Here is a 20200-nt window from a genome sequence, read left to right on the forward strand (position 1 = left end):
TCAAAATGCAAATAGGAGACCCAATCAGTCTGTTGGTAAGATACATAACACCGTAAATACCTTTCCAGAACAGCGTTAAGTCTCTCAGTCTGTCCGTCTGTCTGGGGGTGATGCGCTGAAGAAAGTTTTAACTCCGTCTGCAGCTGTTTCCAAACAGCCCTCCAAAATTTAGCTGTAAACTGAGTTCCCCGATCCGAGACTAGACTATTTGGCAATCCATGCAATCGATAGATTTCCTTTATGAACAGTTTTGCTGTTTCTCTAGCTTCTAAGGCTCCTGAGCAAGGAAGGAAGTGTGCCATCTTGGTCAAGGAATCCACTATGACCAATATGGCCGTCATTCCTTGTGACTTCGGTAAATCAGTTATAAAATCCATGGAAAGGTCCTTCCAAGGTCCGGTTGGCGTGGGTAGAGGGTTAAGCAAACCTACCGGTTTTCCCGTGTCTGTTTTTGCTCGCATACAGACAGAGCAGGATTTTACATAGTTCTCAATGTCTCGGCGCATTTGAGGCCACCAAAAATCCTTAGCCACATTCTGAATGGTCTTAAAGATGCCAAAGTGCCCAGCCATGATAGAGTCATGACATTGACGCAAAACTCTGAGTCTTAGGTCCCCCTTTGCACATATCTGGCAGCTTTAAACCACAACAGTCCATCCTTCCAATGGAAACTTACTTCTGAATCCTGGTCCTGTTCAATTTCCTGGATATATTGTTGCATGCATGGATCCCCCTGCTGTGCCTTCCTGAGCTCCTCTTCCCACGAAGGCTGGCATAATCCCAACATCAGCTTCTCCGGCGGGACAATGTACTGGGGGGAACTGCCAACTTCATCTCCTTTGTATTGCGGTTGTCTAGATAGAGCATCTGCTCTCTGATTCTTTGCATGGGCATGGTAAGTAATCCTGAAGTTAAACCTGGCGAAAAACTGCAACCAACGTATCTGTCTTTGGTTCAGTTTCCTTGCTGTTTGCAGACTTTCCAAGTTCTTATGATCAGAACGTACTTCTATCTGCTGCTGGGCTCCCTCTAAATACTGTCTCCAATTCTCAAATGAGTCCTTGATGGCTAACAGCTCTTTTTCCCACACTGTATAATTTCTTTCGGCATCCTTTAATTTTCTGGAGAAATATGCACAGGGATACAATTCCTTCCCGTCCATGCCTGGCTGCAAAAGAACCCCTCCTATGGCTAGGTCTGAAGCATCCGCTTCCACGATAAAAGGGCGGGTAGGGTCAGCAAAACGCAAAATGGGCTCGGATGCGAATTTCCTTTTCAGTTCCTTGAAAGCTCTTGCTGCATTCTCTGTCCATTGAAACTTTCCTTTTCCCCTTAAACAGTCAGTAAGGGGGGCTGTTAGCTTGGAAAAGCCTGGGATGAATTTTCTGTAGTAATTGGCAAATCCAAAAAAACGCCGTACGTCCTTCTTGGTGGTCAGCTGGCCCCAATCCAATATACAACTCACTTTTTCTGGATCCATCTCTACTCCTCCTGCCGAGATTCGGTATCCAAGGAAGTCCAAAGATGACAAGTCAAACCCACATTTCTCTAACTTGGCATACAAGTGATTCTCTCTGTCTTTTCAACACAGTTTTCACGTGTTGCTCATGTTCTTCCTGGTTCTTTGAAAACACCAGAATATCATCCAGATAACAAATCATGTACTGATCCAAGAGGTCTCTAAACACTTCGTTCATAAACTTCTGAAACACGCCAGGGCTCCCACATAGCCCAAAAGGCATCACCAGGTATTCGAATTGACCATAAGAGGTGTTGAACCTGGTCTTCCATTCATCCCCCTCCTTCATTCGAATCAGATTATACGCCCCTCTTAAGTCCAATTTCATGAAGATTGTTGCTGACCGCAGTCGGTCTAACAACTCCGGAATCAAGGGCAAGGGATAACTGTTAGGTATGGTGATTTGATTTAAGGCACGGTAATCATTACAGGGTCTGAGTTCACCTCCTTTCTTTTTCACGAACAGCAAGGGGGCCCCTGCGGGGGATTTATTTATTTTATTTATTTATTTCGATTTCTATACCGCCCACAGCCAAAAGGCTCTCAGGGCGGTGCACAACATAGAGTAAAATACAATAAAATTACAAAGGTCAGTAAAAAGCATACATATTAAACAGCAAAACAGCCTGGTATAAATTGAAAGCTAAAAAATAAATTAAGTTAAAATGCCTGGGAGAATAAAAAGGTTTTAACCTGGTGCCGAAAAGATAAAAGTGTAGGCGCCAGGCGTACCTCATCGGGGAGACTGTTCCATAATTCGGGGGCCACTACTGAAAAGGCCCTGGATCTTGTTACAACCCTCCGAGCCTCTCTGTGGGTCGGGACTCGGAGGAGGGCCTTTGATGTTGAACGTAGTGAGTGGGTAGGTTCATATCGGGAGAGGCGTTCTGCTAGGTATTGTGGTCCCGCGCCATGTAAGGCTTTATAAGTCAAAACTAGCACTTTGAATTTAGCCCGGAAACAAATAGGTAGCCAGTGCAAATGAGCCAGGACAGGTGTTATATGTGCAGACCGCCTGGTCCTCGTCAACAGTCTAGCAGCTGCGTTTTGCACTAGCTGTAGTTTCCGAACTGTCTTCAAAGGCAGCCCCACGTAGAGCGCATTGCAGTAATCCAATCTAGAGTTTACCAGAGCATGCACGACTGAAGTGAGGTCATCGCTTTCCAGATAGGGGCGTAGCTGGGCTACCAAACGAAGGTGGTAGAACGCATTCCGTGCCACCGAGGCCACCTGAGCCTCGAGAGACAGGAATGGGTCGAAAAGAACCCCCAAGCTACGAACCTGTTCCTTTAGGGGGAGTGTAACCCCATCCAGAACAGGTTGAACATCCACCATCTGGGCGGAGAAGGCACTCACCAACAGCGTCTTAGTCTTGTCAGGATTGAGCCTCAGTTTATTAGCTCTCATCCAGTCCATTATCGCAGCCAGGCAACAGTTCAGCACATTAACAGCCTCACCTGATGAAGATGAAAAGGAGAAATAGAGTTGCGTGTTATCAGCATACTGGTGACAACGCACTCCAAAACTCCTGATGACCGCACCCAGCGGCTTCATGTAGATGTTAAAAAGCATAGGGGACAGAACCGATCCCTGCGAGACTCCACAATGGAGAGTCCAGGGTATCGAACAATGCTCCCCAAGCCCTACCTTCTGGAGGCGGTCCACCAAGTAGGAGCGGAGCCACTGCCAAGCAGTACCTCCAACTCCCAACTCCGCGAGTCTCCCCAGAAGGATACCATGGTCGATGGTATCAAAAGCAGCTGAGAGATCAAGGAAAATCAACAGAGTTACACTCCCCGTCCCTCTCCCGACATAGGTCATCATACAGGGCGACCAAAGCTGTTTCGGTGCCAAAACCGGGCCTAAAACCGGATTGAAACGGATCTAGATAATCGGTTTCATCCAAGAGCACCTGGAGCTGGCTGGCCACCACACATTCTAAGACCTTGCCCAGGAATGGAACATTTGCTACCGGTCTATAGTTGTTCAAGTTATCTGGATCCAGGGAAGGTTTCTTCAGGAGTGGTCTCACTACCGCCTCTTTCAAACAACTAGGGACCACTCCCTCTCTCAAGGAGGCATTTATCACTTCCCTGGCCCAGCCGGCTGTTCCAGTCCTGCCAGCTTTCACTAGCCAAGAGGGGCAAGGATCCAGTACAAAAGTGGTTGCACGCACCAGTCCAAGCACCTTGTCAACGTCCTCGAGCTGTACCAACTGAAACTCATCCAATAAATGAGGACAAGACCGTGCTCCGGATACCTCATTAGGTTCAACTGCCATAATATTGGAGTCTAAGTCCCGGCGGATGCATGAGATTTTGTCTTGGAAGTGCCCAGCGAACTCGTTACAGCGGGTTTCTGAAGATTCTATAATATCCTGAGGACTAGAGTGTAAAAGCCCTCGGACAATTTTAAAAAGCTCCGCTGGACGGTTGAGGAATGATTTAATGGTGGCAGCGAAGTGTCGCTTTTTTGCTGCCCTCACCGCTTCTGTATACAACTTAGTGGAGGCACTTACCAAGGCATAATTGCATCTGTCAGGAGTACGCCTCCATCTGCACTCGAGCCTTCTCCTCTCTTGCTTCATCGCTCTCAGTTCCGGGGTATACCACGGGGCTGCATGAGCTCTGCATGGGATAGGGCGCGCAGGAGCGATCGTGTCCACAGGCCGGGTCATTTCCGCATTCCACAGTGCGACCAAGGCTTCGACAGGACCGCCTGTCTTATCAGCCGGAAAATTACCTGGACAGGGTGCTTGATGAGCGAGAGAGAACTCCTATAGGCCACAGCCACTCCACCTCCCCGACCCTCGGATCTACCACAGTGTTGAACCATATACCCAGGTGGGCAAAGCTGGGAAAGAGTAACTCCTCCCTGATCACCCACCCAGGTCTCAGTTATACATGCCAGGTTGGCACCCTCATCGACAATTAAATCGTGGACGAGGGAGATTTTATTATGTACCGACCTGGCATTTAGGAGCAACACTTGGAGATCCGAGAGCTGGCTGATAGGACAACCAACAGTCCTGCCGATGTGAGGAGGACCGGAACAAGGTACAGACACAACTTGTCTGGGACGAGTTCCCCTTATCTGGCATGTTCTCCTCACAACACCATACCTCCCATTACCCATCACTACATTAATTGGGGCCCCCGAAAGTCCCCCCGCTCGGAGCGAAGTCCTCTCTCCCAGGCACATAGTAAAATACACATAAATTCACACTCACGTACTCATACACTCACTCAGTCTCATTCACACAAAACACAATCCACAAATTAACTACACAAAGATTCAAACTAATACATTCGAATAAAGACTCAAACTCCTTCACACTAACACACTAAACACAGTCCACAATTAAACAATAACAACAGGCGTTTAAACATTCAACACTCAATCAGATGGGACTGCAGCGGCCGACTTGGCCAAGATAGTGGGTCTCCCAAGCAGGCACTGGGTCTCCCAAGCCCCCTCAGCCAGCCGGCTTATATATCCCCTCCAAAGAAGGGACAGATGGAACAGTATCAGGCACAGCTGGCTGAGCACCCGGGGCCCGGCCCTGCAAGGTGCCCACGTGCAGAGCAGGAGCCCAAGAAGGAGAGAGCAGAGACGCCAGCCAAGCAGCAAGCAGCAAGCAGCAAGCAGCAGCAGCACAAGCAGGCAGATGGCTCTCCCTCCCTGGGCGGTGATGGTCCTCTTCCCCTTGCAGGCACTGGGATTGTGAGGAACGGATAAATCCTCGCTTCAGGTTTTTGTCCAAAAACTCTCTCAGAGCTGCTCTCTCTGGCCCTGTAAGTGAGTAAATTCTTCCAGCTGTAATGCTTGCTCCTGGCACTAAATCAATAGCACAGTCATAAGGGCGATGGGGGGGCAACGCCTCTGCTTCCTTTTCATTAAACACATCTTCAAAATCCACATATTTCAAGGGAAGTACCACTTCTTTGGCCTCTTGCACAGCTCCTGCCAGGGCTTTTACGGTTATCTCTGGCTGACAGTTCTCGTGACAGTACTGAGAAGTGAACCATACAACCGCATCCTTCCAGGCTATTTTTGGGTCATGCTTTGCCAGCCAGGGCATTCCCAGAATCACATCAAAGTTCGAGAGATCTGACACATACAAAGAAATGTTTTCTTCGTGCCCAGGAATTTCTAGCTTCAATTCCTCTGTGGCTCGAGTCACTCCACCCGACTTCAATGGTCTGCCATCAATAGTTTCAACTGACAAGGGGGTTTCTAATTTCCATTGGGAGATTCGGTGACGTTTGCCAACTTTGCATCAATGAAATTGGTAGAGGCTCCACTGTCAATCAGTGCTGTAGAATTGAACATTTCTCCTGTGGAAGTTGTAATCTGAATCGGTAGCACCAATACCCCTTTTGAAGGGGGCTGTGCTACCGGAGGCCCTTTGTACACCGCAGCACCCAGCCCTCCGGCCTGCATGAGAGCTGGGTATTCTAGTTTCCCGACGGCCCTGTTTTATCTGCTTTAAGTCCGCATTCCCTAGCGACGTGTCCCGGCTTGGAACAATAAAAACAGAGATGTTCCCGATGACACCTTTCTTTTTCCTCCTCCGAGAGCTTCGGACGAGCCCCTCCCGACCCTTCTCCTGAGTTACCTGTCACCCCAGGAGTCGGAGGGATTTTACTGCAAGGCTGAAGCTGAGTACCTCTGTATGTCCTGTTTCCTCTCCAGGCGCCTTCCTTCCAACCGGTTGTCGATTTGCAAGCACAGCCGAATCAGCCCAGGCAGATTCGTTGGGGGTGTAGTTCTGGCCAGATCATCCAAGATCTCAGCATTCAGTCCACTTCGGTACATAAACATCAGGGCTAAGTCATTATAACCAGTTTCCTGAGCCAGAATTTTAAAGGCATTGGTATACTCTGAAACAGTTCCTTTCCCTTGCTTCAAAGCGCCCAATTGCCTCACCACAGTCTCAGCTCTTTGAGGGTCCTGAAACATCTCGGTCATGGCTTGCATAAATCCTCGATATCTTCCTAGAATGGCATCCTGTCTTACCAGATAGGGAGTGACCCACTTGGCCGCTTCCCCTTCCAATAGACTGATCACGAAGGCCACTTTGGCCGCATCACTAGGAAATTCTGCATTCCTAATGTCCAGATACATTTCACATTGAGCCACGAAGGTAGAGAGTTGGTCACTCTGTCCCACATATTTAGGTGGTAGTCCAATTGGGATCTTAACCACAGCGGCTGAAGGGGCTGTCCGCATTTGGTCTATCGTGGCTTTCAAGGTCTGATTGTCAGTTTTCAATGCCCTAACTGACGCCAACAAGGTTTGGACATCTGCCTGTAAATCTGCAACAGTAGTCCTCAGCTGTCGCACTTCCTCCGCCTCAGAAGTGGGATTTGTCCCCCCTGCTGCTCCCTTTTCCATCTTGTCACGTTCAAGTGGTGAAAGCGTTGAGGGTTGGGTAGGTGGTTCTGTCAAGCTGTAGCATCTAGGTTGGGACTCAGGAACCAGACCAGTTGGTGAAAGCAATCAGTTTTTATTAAAGTAATATCCAGACAAAGACTACGCCTTCTCATGAAGTTTCACTACAAAAACATAACCTGTGACTTGAAAGAGAGTTGACAGAACAAGGAACCACTATTCCCCCTGTCCCTTAAGAAGGGGGCAATCGAGCGCGAATTCTCTCACTCCGCCTCAAAGTGCTCTCATCCACACCCCTCCTTTCCTCCCTCTTTTGCCGCCTCTTTAACTGCCGTCTTGTCCGTGGTGAAGGGGGTGCTACAGCCCCCTCCCCTTCTGAGGACTCTGACTCAGGTATGGGGGAAAGCGGGGGGGCAATGCTTAAAGCATCTGGCTGCTTCTCCTTATTTTTCCCTGGATCAGGAGGGGGTTGGATTCCCCCTTGCCCTCCCTCCTTCTCCAACTGCTCTGAGCTCGAAGGGGGAGGTGGCGTGGGAAGCTCGCGGGAAGGATCTGTGTCTGTTGGACTTCCAAGGTCTTCGCTGCCAGACAGTCCTATCTCTGGGATTTCCTCCCCCTCCTCTGCTTCTCCTTCACACAGCTCTGGCCAAATGACCCCCTCCCTCTCCTCATCTTCTGAAACATCAGGGCCCCAATCCTGCATCCTGACACAGACCTAATAAGGCAATTCATCAGATAGAAGAAAACTGTCTATAAAACATTTAAAATATACAATAAAATATAAATATGACTTTAAAATGGAACATTACAGTTTGAAAAGGAGCATCTTACATATTCCTTGAACTGAAAAAAAAAGAACTTAGCTACTAGCTCTGTAGTCACCTTGTAGGTATCAGCCAAAAGATGTTTCAAATACCAGTCCAAAGACCCACCAGGAAAAATTTCAATAGGACCAAGGAATCGAGTACGTTCTTCCTTATAAAAATTACAAGCAAAAAAGACATGAGCCAAGGATTCAACATCTGCATCACTACAGGGACATAACCGATTTTCATAAGGCACACCTTGGTAACCTCCTTCTAGTATTGCTGACGGGAGGCAATTAAATCTGGCTCTGGAAAAAGCAGATAGTCATGGCTTCCCCCAAAGAATCTTGGGAAGTATAGTTTGTGAAGGCTGCTGAGAGTTGCTAGGGGAGGCTCTATTACTCTCACAGAGCTACAATCCCGAGATTGGCCACTGGAGCTCTGTCAGGGGAATGGGAGTCTCCTAACAACTCTCAGGAGTCTTCACAAACTACACTTCCCAGGATATTTTTGGGGAAGCATGACTGTATAAAGTGAAATGATTGGTTTTTAATGAATTTCAACAAATTATGAGAACTCTGACAGAAAAAAGTCCAAAAGGGGTCTGTTTCCCCCCTTTTTACACTTTGAACTCTCGATTTTCTCTGACTGTTTTGTGTATCACCATGAGAATTTAGAGGGCTGTTAAGCAAGCGTTTCTGAGTTCAGGACTATTAAGTTTTGTAAGGTTTTGTTTTGAAATGAGCTTATAGGAAGCATCAGAATGGCATGGGGGGTTCTCAATTTAACATTGTGGAATGCGAAAAATCCATGTTGAGTATAGTATACAGCCACTCTTGGGGCTGTTTAATAATTCCACTTCCTGTACATAATATTTGCATGAGTACAGTAATATGAGGTTAGAGGATAGCAGGCATTCCAATCCATCAAGGAGTGATTTGCACATGGCAATAAATTTCTTATAGGGCTCTTCAGCACCAAAGAGTATTACAAATAGCTGCATGTCTGCACAGGGAGGAAATCCTCCTCAGCCAAGTCCCAGAGAATGAAGGCAAGGCACTGGTTGCCCTGTTCCACAGAACCATAGCAAGAATTTCCTGATAGCAGACAAGAACAGTGGTGGGACTGTTGGGGTGAAGGGCAGGGCAGAAAGCAGCTAGGGGTAGGCAGTGTCAGAAGCAGGCAGAGCCAGAGGCCATAATGAGCAGAGTATGCTTGACAGAGACACACAGAGTTTATGTACAGAGGGGTGGGGGAAGAGAAAGACCAATGCTAGAGCCTGGGAAGGCAAACAGGTTAAGGCAGGGGTTGACAACCTTTTTGAACTAATGGCCACCTTTTGAATTTTGAGAAAGTGCTGTGAGTGACAGTCACAAAATGGCTGACATGGGGGTGTGGCTGCTAAAAGGGGGGCATGGCATAACACAATGTGGCTGCTTTGGGGTCATGGCCTAACACAAAATTTTGAAATGACAGCAATGGATAGATCATGGGCATCTGTCTTGAAGAACCCAATTAACACAGATTGTAGCAAATAACTGATCTGGTTAGCTAGGTGTTACCAGTCTTAAGTAAAGAAGGTTATGTGGAAGATAGGTAGGTTTTGTTGCCCTGCCGGAACACTATTTTTCTATGAGAAACTGCTTGGGGAAAGCTAGTTTCCCCTCCCCTCTCCTGGAGAGGCATAGGGGTGAGCCCAGGCAACAGCAATGCAGATTCTAAGGGGGCCTTGGAGTTGCTGCTGGGCCACTACCCCTTTTACTCTTATAGGGCAGTCTCTCCCAGACAAGATCCTTTACATCTGCGCATATAGTTCATCTATCTTTGCCACAGAATGACAAACACAGGAAAAGACTATGAGGTTGCTGCTGTAGTGAAAGATGCATCCTCCCTGTAAGGACCTACACTTTATTTATTTATACAAGTATTTATAAACCGCCAGTTACTCATAAAATATTGTAATGGTGTGTACCAAATTAAAACAAAAAGATACAAAAATTCATTAAAACAACATAAAATTGTAAATTACCAGATCAAATGACCAGCAATGAATAAAATTGTCTAAAAATACTTGGGGAGGCATTTTTAGTAAACGGCAAAACATCAAACTTGTAGGTTCCTAACTAATTTTGATAGGACGTGTATTCCAAAGTGCCTACATCACCTTCATGCCTACAAGTGATCAATATCAGGGGGATAGAAAGAGGGACTGGGAACATAGTTGGATTTGGTTATTTGGAGCAAGGCAATAATACGTTTATAACTAATTAAATGGAACATATTTCTGCAAATGAACTTTTTAAAAGTGCAGAGTTTATTTCTTACACAATACTGCATCTTTCATACCACGCTGCAGAAAACCTTTTCAGGCCCTTAGCTTTCAAAATAAGTGAAACTGTGTTTTACTAATCGTGGTGTACACATGTAAGATTTAGAAATTACAGAATTAACCAACATCTGATGTATAGGTCTTCCTTTTCTGTGTAAATCTGATGTTTATTTGCTGGTATCTCTGATCTGCTGGCAACTCCAGGCTATGAATCCAGCTGTGCATTATAATATTCTAAAGTTGTGGTTTTCTAAGGTATAATAGTATCCTGACTTAAGAATATAAAAGTGACTTTCTTGTGTGCCTTCTGGTGGTGGTGGGAAATCTTTGTTTCATAGCATCTAGCTGAAAAGCTCAGACAATCTCTCTCTTTGCTTCAACTACCCATAACCTTTGATTAAGCCACTGTGATGATCTAAAGAACATTTGTATTTTATCAATTTCCATTAAAAGCAGTGCAACTTATTTTGGTATAAATGTGTTGATGGTCAGGGTGTCAGGCTGAGAGCATAAGCATTCTTACTAGGAATTATATGGAATTAATCAGGACTTTTAGTTATGAAGTCCAATCCACAATGATGTTAAGTACTGAAATTACAGATGATATAGTTCCACTATAGTCACCTAGACTAACCTGGATTGTTATTTCTAATACTGAACCAGTCAATAGATAAAAATGCATTGATCCAAGTAATCTTTTAAATCTGTGGGTAACTTAGTTACTACAGATTCAAAAGATTACTCAGATCCAAGCATTTTTTATCTATTAATTACTTTATTGTCCCTTTCATCTAAGATTAAGAAATACTGAGCAAACCTCTATTTCAATAATACTATTACCCAAAGATATATAGCTTATTTCCCTTATCAGAGTCAAATACCAGAAATGAAATGGGCAGCTATTTAAACAATGCAGATCACAGCATTAATACTTTAATTATCAAACACTGTGCTCAAAACGACACATGTAGCTAAAAAACCAAGTTTAAAGAAATATATATGGAAGCAAGTCCCACCAGGTTCTAGTTCAGCCTTATAAATAAATGTATTTAAGATAGGGGTATTAGAACTGTTGTACTATCCAGAGACAATTCCTGCATTTCGGTAGGTTCCTGCATTTAGCAGGGGGTTGGACTCAGTGGCCTTATAGGCCCCTTCCTACTCTACTATTCTATGATTCTAGTCCAAATTTTGGGGCTCCAAGAGCTTTGACACCTTTCCAATCAAATATCAGGTGCATGAAGCTTGCACGTACATAGGTAACCCAGAACATTAAGGGTGTAATGCTATGGTCCCTGAGGGGGACATTCCAGGGGTTGTAAGATAGATCAGATCTATCCCTCTTGATGTTGGACAGGGAGATCTGATATGAGCCATTCAGAAGCAACCAGAGAGGAATGTTTTGAGAAGCAGCTTGGATCTGAATGATTCTAACCCATCCTAGTTCTTTATTATGCCATTCTGGGAAGATATTTAGTAATGCCCTTTCCTTCCCACCGTTTTCAATGGGAGGGATTTTTTTTTTAAAAAAAATATTATTAGGCAGAAAAATATATGTAGCTATTCATCTGCTCTCTCTTCTGCCCTGCAGGTTTGAGCCCAGAGTTGGATATGGTGGTAGAACTGCCTCCATATTTCCCCCCAATGTAGTCACTGCTAGTAAACATAAAGTAATACAATTCCTACTTTTCAAAATATGGAAATGTATTGATCAAAATGTTAAAATATTTTAAATTATACATGGTTTGTTTGTGGTCATGCAGTTTCCTTCATTTCAGTACATTACAAATATAATATTGGCATCATAGCCATATGCTAAAACAATACATTCATTATGTTTGCCAAATTATGAATATCTTGTATGCAGTGATAAGCACAAGCCCAACTGAAATAAATGGGACTCGTGTGAATCATTATGAGGATTGCAAACTGCTTTGGTTATTCAGCTATAAAATAGTATTCATTTAGATAGCAGATTATTAGAATATCTTTAAATATGATTTTATTATTGATATATGATGGATTGATGCACATTTTAAAATGAAATGTCATTAATCATTCATAAACTGTGTAAACCACAAAATTTGTAAGCAACTCCAGATATTCATTATAAAATAAAAATTTAAAAAATCATTATTTGTTACAGGAATATTCAATTCAAAGTGCCTAGCATTTAATCAAGGACATATTCTGTATTGCATTAATACTACAGAGTAGCACATGGGCAAAGTTCAATTATTGCTGTTCAAAATCAAATTACAAATGCAAGTGATAAGATTTTAGTATATATTGTAAACTCCTTTAAACCACATCCGTCCCAAACACTTATGAGTCAAACAATAATTAAGGCTGAATCCACTTTAGTGTACAGCAATGCAAAGTTCTACAAAATGAACACATTACAACCATCTTTTTTTGACACAAGACAGTATGGAATGTTTCCTTAAACTTCACTAGAGGCCTCTAAGGAGGCTTGCATTACGATGGGCGTCTAAAGCCATCTGATCGAATGAATTGTGATTTATCAGATCTCTCATTTTGTCTCTAAGGTCATAAGATGCTTTGGCTATTCTCCTAGATTCTTCAATAGCTGTGTCCTTGTGCCTTAGAATCTGATTGCTTTTCTGATCTTTCCTTCTTAACGCTTCTTGCATTTCCCGTAGGTGACATTTTTCATCATAATCAAGCTTCTGTTTGCGACAGTGGTGGTTCCTTTCTTTCATACAGTTAATTTCTCTCATATGTTGTGCTTTGTCTTGGATATTTTTCGACATGATTTCTCTGGCCTGCTGGATCTTCATCTCAGCTATCTGCAGCAACATCTCCTTACGTCTCCTCTTCTCTTCCTCTGTCTCTTTTGCTCTAACCTTGGCTATCAAGCCTTGCTCTTCTTCCTTAAAAGTCTTTTCTTTTAATTCTCTATTCCTTTCTTCAAGCAGCTGCTCAAGGATTTCTTGAGACCTCTGAAGCTTTTGTTCAATACACAGCCTCTTGTACAGCTCATCGGCCTTGAGTCTGTCATCCATTTGGTCCTTAACGTGCATGTGCTTGGTTCTTTTGTATTCATTCAGATCTATTTTCCTCCTCTTCCTTTCCATTTCCTTTATCAGCCTCTTCTCCAGGACCTGCAGCATCTTTTCTTTGTGCAAATGGGAGTTCTGCTCTTGAGCAGTCCTCTCATTTAACCTTTTATCCCAGAGCTGCTTTTCCTGACAACGTTTCCTATACTCAGCTTGAAGCCTAGCATTTTCAAGCTTCTCCCTGCGCCTACACTCCTGCTCTTTGGTTATTTTTTTCCACTTCTTGTCCCGCAACATCATATCTCTCTCTCTGGCTGCCAAGAGCTGCTGTTCCTCCAGCCTGAGCTTGGCTTTTCTTTGATCCTGATCCCTTTGCCACTGGTCCAGACTTTCAGCCAGCTGATACTGCCTGTCCTTCTCTATCCTGGCTTTGTGCTTCTTCTCCTTCCGCCTCATCTTCTCCCAAGCATCGGAGACCTGCAACTGTCTGTCCTTCATCTCTTCCTCCTCCTGGTGCCTGGCTAGCATCAGAGCTGCAATCTTTTTGTCCCTTTCCGGGATCAAATCCTCGTACCTTTTGTCAGTTAGATCGTGGAGGCTGATCTGCGGCTCTCCCTTCCTGGACTTGCGGTGACTATTGTAGTTAAGGTGATGGTGGGCATTGTGGTCATGGCGGAGATAAGCCTGTGGCTCGTCCTCCTCGTACTGCCTGGTCAAGGAGCGCACGAGGTCAGCCAGGCTGGGGCTGCTGTCGCAGGGCTCCTGCCAATCCCGCCTCTTGAGCTCCTTCTTCTCCAGCTTGGGGGAAGCTTTGTTGTCTAACTGGGAGAAGGAGAAGGAAGAGGGGCAGACAGAGGGAGGCTTGCTGGCATCAGTGGGGAAGTCGGTGGCATATTCTAGAGGCCGAGGCACAGGGCTGGCCCACTGATCGTCCCGGAGCAGTTCCTCCACGCGAGTGCACCTGCCCACCGGGGAGCGGCTAGTTGGCTCGTGGTGGCCTTGAAAGTCCCCGCCGTAGAGGGTGGTACAGGAGGTGGTGCAAGGGGTGGCGCAGCCTTCGCCCGCCGGGGCGAGATGCTGCTGCTGCCAGGCGGAGAGGCGGCGTGGGTAGGCGGAAGCTGCGGCGACGGCAGCGGCGGGCGGTTTGCTGTGGTGCGGCGAGGAGCAGCCTTTGCTCTTGCCCTTGCGCGGCAGCAGCACGCTCCCTTCGTCGCGATACATTTGCGCCAGGTTCTGGCGACCCAGGCCGCCCTCGCCCCCCGCAGCCTCGGGCTCTGAGCTGTAGGCGTCCACGAAGCATCGTGTCGGGGAGAGCCGGCTGGGGCTGCGTCGCCGAGCCATCTCCTGCTGGGTGTCGGCACCGGACAAGCTGCAGCAGGACGCAGCGGCCTGTTTCTTCCTGCTCTTGTTGGTGCTGGGCGCGCCTCGGTCGCTCGGGGAGACGCGCCACCCGCCCTCCGCCCCGAGACACTGGCCCGACCCGCGCCGCGGCCGACGCCGCTGCTGGTGCCGCCTCATGGCCGAAGTGGCCTGCCCCGCTGTTCACGCCCCCCCCTCCCGCGCAGCAGAGTGCAGTCCGGCGCGCGTCACAATGGAGAGGGCAGAGGGGCCGCGGCCTAGCGACCTCCACGGCGCTGGGCAACAATGCGCTCCTTTCTCTCTTGGCCTCTGATCCTGTCCTAGCCTTCCCCCAAATCAGCGGCGGTCCTCATTGCCACCTCATCTTCCTTCCTATGAGAAAAAGAGATAAATGGTTGTCTTCTCAGGCTAAAAGTTGGGCTCGCTGAATTCCTGTTGAAATTATTGGGGTTTAAAAGTCGTGACTAAGTGTAATTTAGGCCTCATCTGCACTATACATTTAAAAGCACTATAAGAACAATTATACCACTTTAAACAGGAATGACTTCCCCCAAAGGCTCCTGGGAATGGTAGTTTGTTAAGGGTGCAGAGAGTAGTTGAATGGGCTGCCTTCAAGTTGATTCCAACTTATAAACGGTTTTCACGGTAAGCTGTATTCAGAGGTGGTTTACCATTGCATTCCTCTGGGGCTGAGTGGCAGTGACTGGCCCAAGGTCACCCAGTGAGCTTCATGGCTGTGTGGGGATTCGAACCCTGGTCTCCAAGGTCGTAGTCCAGTACTCTAACCACTACACCACACTGGCTCTCTCCAAGAGTAGTTAGCTCTGTGAGGGGAATAGGGGTCTCCTAACAACTCTCAGTACTTTTAACAAGCTACAGCTCCCAAGATTCTTTGGAGGAAGCTATGACTGTCTAAAGTGGTATGACATTGTTTTAAATGTGTAGTGTGGATGGGACCTGAATCTGTATTTAACCCAATGTAATTTTAGCTGCTTACAAGAACTGAACAGGGTGGTTTATAACAAATGTTACTGGAGGTCGCTGATTCATTGGGTCGCCATAAGTCGTAATCGACTTGAAGGTACATAACACACAACACAAGTTTAGCTGCCTTACGTTCGGTACTGGTGAGCACCAAATGCATGATGAACACAGCTAGCCCTTCTAGATATTAAAAGAATATGTAGTCCAGATGCACAATTGCTGTCAGCCAGAAAGGGCCCTATACATGTATCAATGTATGCTCGTTGGACTCCATGGGGACAGGAACTTTGGTTGACCAGGATTCATGTGGAAGAAGCCCTATGTGCCTGCATTTCTCTGTGCATAGGATGCCCAGACTGAGGCAAATCAGCTGTCGCTTTGGGGTATGATCCATGCACATGTCAGCATCTAGGGGGCTGTTTAGCTGGTGCATTGAAGTTCCTTCAAGTGCAGGTACTTCATTCCCTTTGCTGCTCTAGAATCAGAACATTAGGCTGTTCCAGATAGAGACCTGTGGCTGTGGCTTTCATGTTTAAAGCCAGTTCTGTGGAACTGAGCTCAAATTAACTCAATGGGTCTTAGTTCTGAGGAAACATCAAGTTATACATTCAATAATAAAATAGCACTAAAGGTGGTTTACAACACAGTAAATAACAGTAATAATAAAATCACAAGGCGTAGAATTAGGCTTCGCAATGACAATTCTATACACATTTACATTGGAAACCTCTAGGCATTCTTAAGTTGTATCCATGGAGAGGTTGCGAGGTTGTGCGCACCCACTCCCTCCACCCCTGCATGTCCCACACTGAGAAGGTCTGAAGGGGGATTGTAAGTTCATTTGACTAAATGTACTCAAAGTCATCCATGAGGTCATGAGTCCTGTGTGATCAGGATTCTGGACTGTGTGGAGGATGGTATTATTTATTTATTTCATTTGTATACCACCCTATAGCCAAAGCTCTCTGGGCGGTTTACAATAATTAAAAACATTAAAAACAAATACACAAATTTAAAAACACATTTTTTAAAAAGCAATTTAAAAACACATGCTAAAATGCCTGGGAGAAGAGCAAAGTCTTGACCTGGTGCCGAAAAGATAACAGTGTTGGTGCCAGGTGCACCTTGTCAGGAAGATCATTCCATAATTTGGGGGCCACTTGGTAGTCAAGTTAAGCTGAACATGCTTACTGTGCAGGAAGGTCGGGTGTGGAGAGCTGGCCCTCACCCTGCTACACCCCATGAATACAACTGAAGAAGACCTAAATAGAGGTTAAAGTCATATTGAAATCAAACAGGACTTCAAGTAAACATGCATAGGATCAAGCAGCAGAGGCATTTTCATGTGACACTTGGGGTAGAGAATGAGACACACTTAACTGTTCTGCCAGTTCCAGTGCGACTCCACCTCTTATCTGAAAACGGGGAGCACACAACACTAGTCAAACCCCACTCCTTTTTATTGTAAAACCTGGTGGGATCAGCTTGAGTGCATTTTTTAAAAATTCAGCTTCAAACAGATTTCTCAGCAGATCAACCCATTGCCCCTCCAGGTGTTGCCAATGGAAACTCTTTGCTGTAGGTGACTAGTGGGCTCACAGCCTTAAATTAGTCTGTTCTTAAATGGATGCATCAGGCAAACATAAGACCAGCATTGGCTTTTCTATGTTTCCCACATTCAAAACGTTTATGCATGGCACAAATAGTGTGAGAGAGACTTGAATGTGTTTTTTCATGATGCACTTGGAAACGGTTGGAGGATAATCTAGTAAGAGTCATAGCTAGAGTCAGTCTAGTAAGAGCACAGACTTTGCATGCAGAAGATCCCAGGATCAGTCCGCGGCATCTCCAGGCAGAGCTTGGAAAAGTTACTTTTTTTGAACTACAACTCCCATCAGCCCCAGCCAGCATGGCCACTGGATTGGGCTGATGGGAGTTGTAGTTCAAAAAAGTAACTTTTCCAAGCTCTGTCTCCAGGTAGGGTGAACTGGGCAACTATGAAGAGCTGGTGCCCCTTAGTGACTCAGGGTAGAGATACACTTACTGTTGTGCCGGTTCCAGTGTGTCTCCACCTCTCTTTTCTAAAAATGGGCACGTGATACTAGTCAACTCTGTTCTGTTTTACTCTAAAACCTGGTTGGACCAGCGTGAGTGCATTTTTTAAAATTCAGCTTCAGGCAGATTTTGCAACTGATTGGTAGATCAACCCGTTTGCCTTCCAGGTGTGGCCAAAGGAACACTGTGCTGCAGGCTCAGGCAGAGACAGTGACTGGCCCAACACTTTGCTGTGGGCTGTCTTGAAAGGTCTGAAGTCAGCAGTGGGGAAGGGAGGTGTGGCCAGCAGAGGGCAGAATTGCTTCAAAGCACAGCCAGGAAAACCATTCTGGCTGCTTTTGAAGTGACTAGTGTGGCCACACAGCCTCAGTATAAAGTAGCTTTTTAACATGAAATCCTGTAGTCAAGACTGACTATGAAAACTCTTCTTACAATACATTGAAATAATCTGGCATATGCTCTTATGCAGCTTTTAAAAATTTTTTCAATGGGTCTTACACAGTTTAGAATTTTATAGGAGATTGTGCCTGTCATTGTTGTTAATCACTGTTCTAATGGCTTGCCTGATGTCTTAGAGGCAATCTGCACAAAATGTAGAACTAAATCCGGATCTACAATATCTGGGAAAGAAACAAAAAGTACTGGACTGCATATCTGCCCTGTTCTCGGGATACTTGCCTAAAATAGTGTATACGTTTATGTGTGTGGACATGCATACACACACATTTATCCTCCTGTCTGGCAGAACTGAGAACCTTTCATATTAAACAAAATCCTTGTCTCCCTCCAAACAGCTGTGTCACTGTTAGATAATAGTTTACTCTTTGGGTTATTTAAACAGCTGTTAGATGAAATTTATTTAATAGGGCAGATCATACAGAGATTAAAGAAAGAAAATCAAAACGAGCAGCCTTCAAAAATTATCTCTAAGCTCCCAAAAGAATTATGAATTACAGGCACTGGAGGCAAATTACTTAAAGGATGATGTCAGTATGGGTAGTATTTCTGAATAAAAACTTAGTCGTGATTATAATTCTGCCCCTGTCAACAGGCACCGCACACCATCACCTCAGATTCTAATTCCTGGCCCAAGTCTCCTTGGAATTGGCTCTGACACGTGTGAACAGACTACAGACAACAATGCAGTTCAACCATGTTTTTCAGAATGGGCATTTTCCCTTTAAAATTTTGACTGAAAATTTTTATTCACAAGACATAGTATCCCACTATGTTATACTCAAGAGTAGACCCACTGAAATTAATGAAACTAAATTGGTCATATCCATTAATTTCAATGGATCTATTCTGAGTAAAACTAACATTGATTACAAACCCTAATCTTGAGTCACAAGAATGTGAACAGCAGGAGCTTCCATTCTGGATGTGTGCCAAGAAGAACAACCCTCTCCTCGGGACTATTGCCATTTTGTTCAACTTGCTTGTTTCCCAACAAAGAACCAAATCAAAATACATAAACTTTTTTTTCACATTTGCTTCTGGAAAACAACAGCTGTACAACTCATTTTCTTTCCTATGGAACTTGTATACAATCTATGAATGGCACACAAAGGGATGTACTTTTTATCATACATAAATTCATGCACGCTGTAATGAATACCTTATTTTCAGCATAGATGTTTATCAAAATGTATTTTAAACACAAAGCTAACTCCTTGCAGTCATCAATTTTCTGAGATGTGTAGCACTTATATTCTGCCATTCAAATTGTATTTTAAATGTTCTTGTTTTTTAAAAGAGACCCAGTGTGGCATAGTGGTTAGAGTGTTGGACTATGACCTGGGAGACCAGGGTTCGAATGCCCACACAGCAATGAAGCTCACTGGGTGACCTTGGGCCAGTCACTGCCTCTCAGCCTCAGGGAGGCAATGGTAAACCCTCTTTGAATACCGCTTACCATGAAAACCCTATTTGTAGGGTCGCCATAAGTCAGGATCGACTTGAAGGCACTGCATTTCCATTTTGTTTTTTTAAAAACAATTTCTTACAGTTTTTATTGTGTATTGTATTTTAATGTCGTGTTTTCTGAGCCACTCAGATTTTTGGGGGGCAGATGTGTAAATGTAGTAAAATTAATAAATAATTTTACTGAAACATCTCTTTGGAGCTTAAGTGCTGCAATAACACTAAGACAGCTTTTCCCAAGCAGTGTGCCTCCAGATGTTGTTGGACCACAATTCCCATCTTTCCTGACCATTGGCAATGCTGGCTGGGGCTGGTGGGAGTTGTGGTCCAACAACATCTGGAGGCACACTGGTTGGGAAAGGCTGCACTAAGGTAATACCACAGTGAATATGTCTTCAAGGTACCACAAGATCCCTTGTTATTAATGGTGTTGGATTTCCCCCCTTTTTTCCTTCTCAGAAAAAAACTCACATTTTTGTACAAATTGCAGCTATATGGCATTCAGACACATTATATGAGTAGCCAGCAAAAACTATTTTTCCCGGGAAGAGATGACATTCTGCCATATTGATGTTAATTAACAACAATATTACTACATGAGATGCTCTCAGAAGCTCTCCTCAAGCAAGATGTGGGAAGTCAGAAGTCAGGGGGGTTGTGCATTGGCCCCACTGCGTCCTGTGTGGACTGCTCTGACCTTTCCATATCGAGCAGAGATGCCTGAAGCAGGCTTATGTTACTACTGAATTACAGCAACTGCTTTTCATGCAGTGACTTAAATATGGAAAATACTACCTTTTAATTTTTAATG

At 45.0% G+C, this 20200-nt stretch overlaps 1 protein-coding gene across 1 annotated transcript; it reads right to left on the reverse strand.

The window, feature by feature from the left end:
• Positions 1-12130: 12130 nt before the first annotated feature.
• On the reverse strand, positions 12131-14912 carry CCDC185 (coiled-coil domain containing 185). Its single transcript, XM_061626313.1, has one exon. The coding sequence runs from the start codon at positions 14584-14586 to the stop codon at positions 12502-12504; it is 2085 nt and encodes a 694-aa protein (XP_061482297.1). The 5' UTR covers positions 14587-14912; the 3' UTR covers positions 12131-12501.
• Between the last annotated feature and the right edge of the window lie 5288 nt (positions 14913-20200).

Source organism: Rhineura floridana, chromosome 4 (genome assembly GCF_030035675.1).
Source record: "Rhineura floridana isolate rRhiFlo1 chromosome 4, rRhiFlo1.hap2, whole genome shotgun sequence".
NCBI classification, from domain to species: domain Eukaryota; kingdom Metazoa; phylum Chordata; class Lepidosauria; order Squamata; family Rhineuridae; genus Rhineura; species Rhineura floridana.

What these genes read in the sequence shown, in the direction of transcription:
- CCDC185 (XM_061626313.1), bottom strand. Translation starts at nt 14,586, where the DNA reads ATGAGGCGGCACCAGCAGCGGCGTCGGCCGCGGCGCGGGTCGGGCCAG.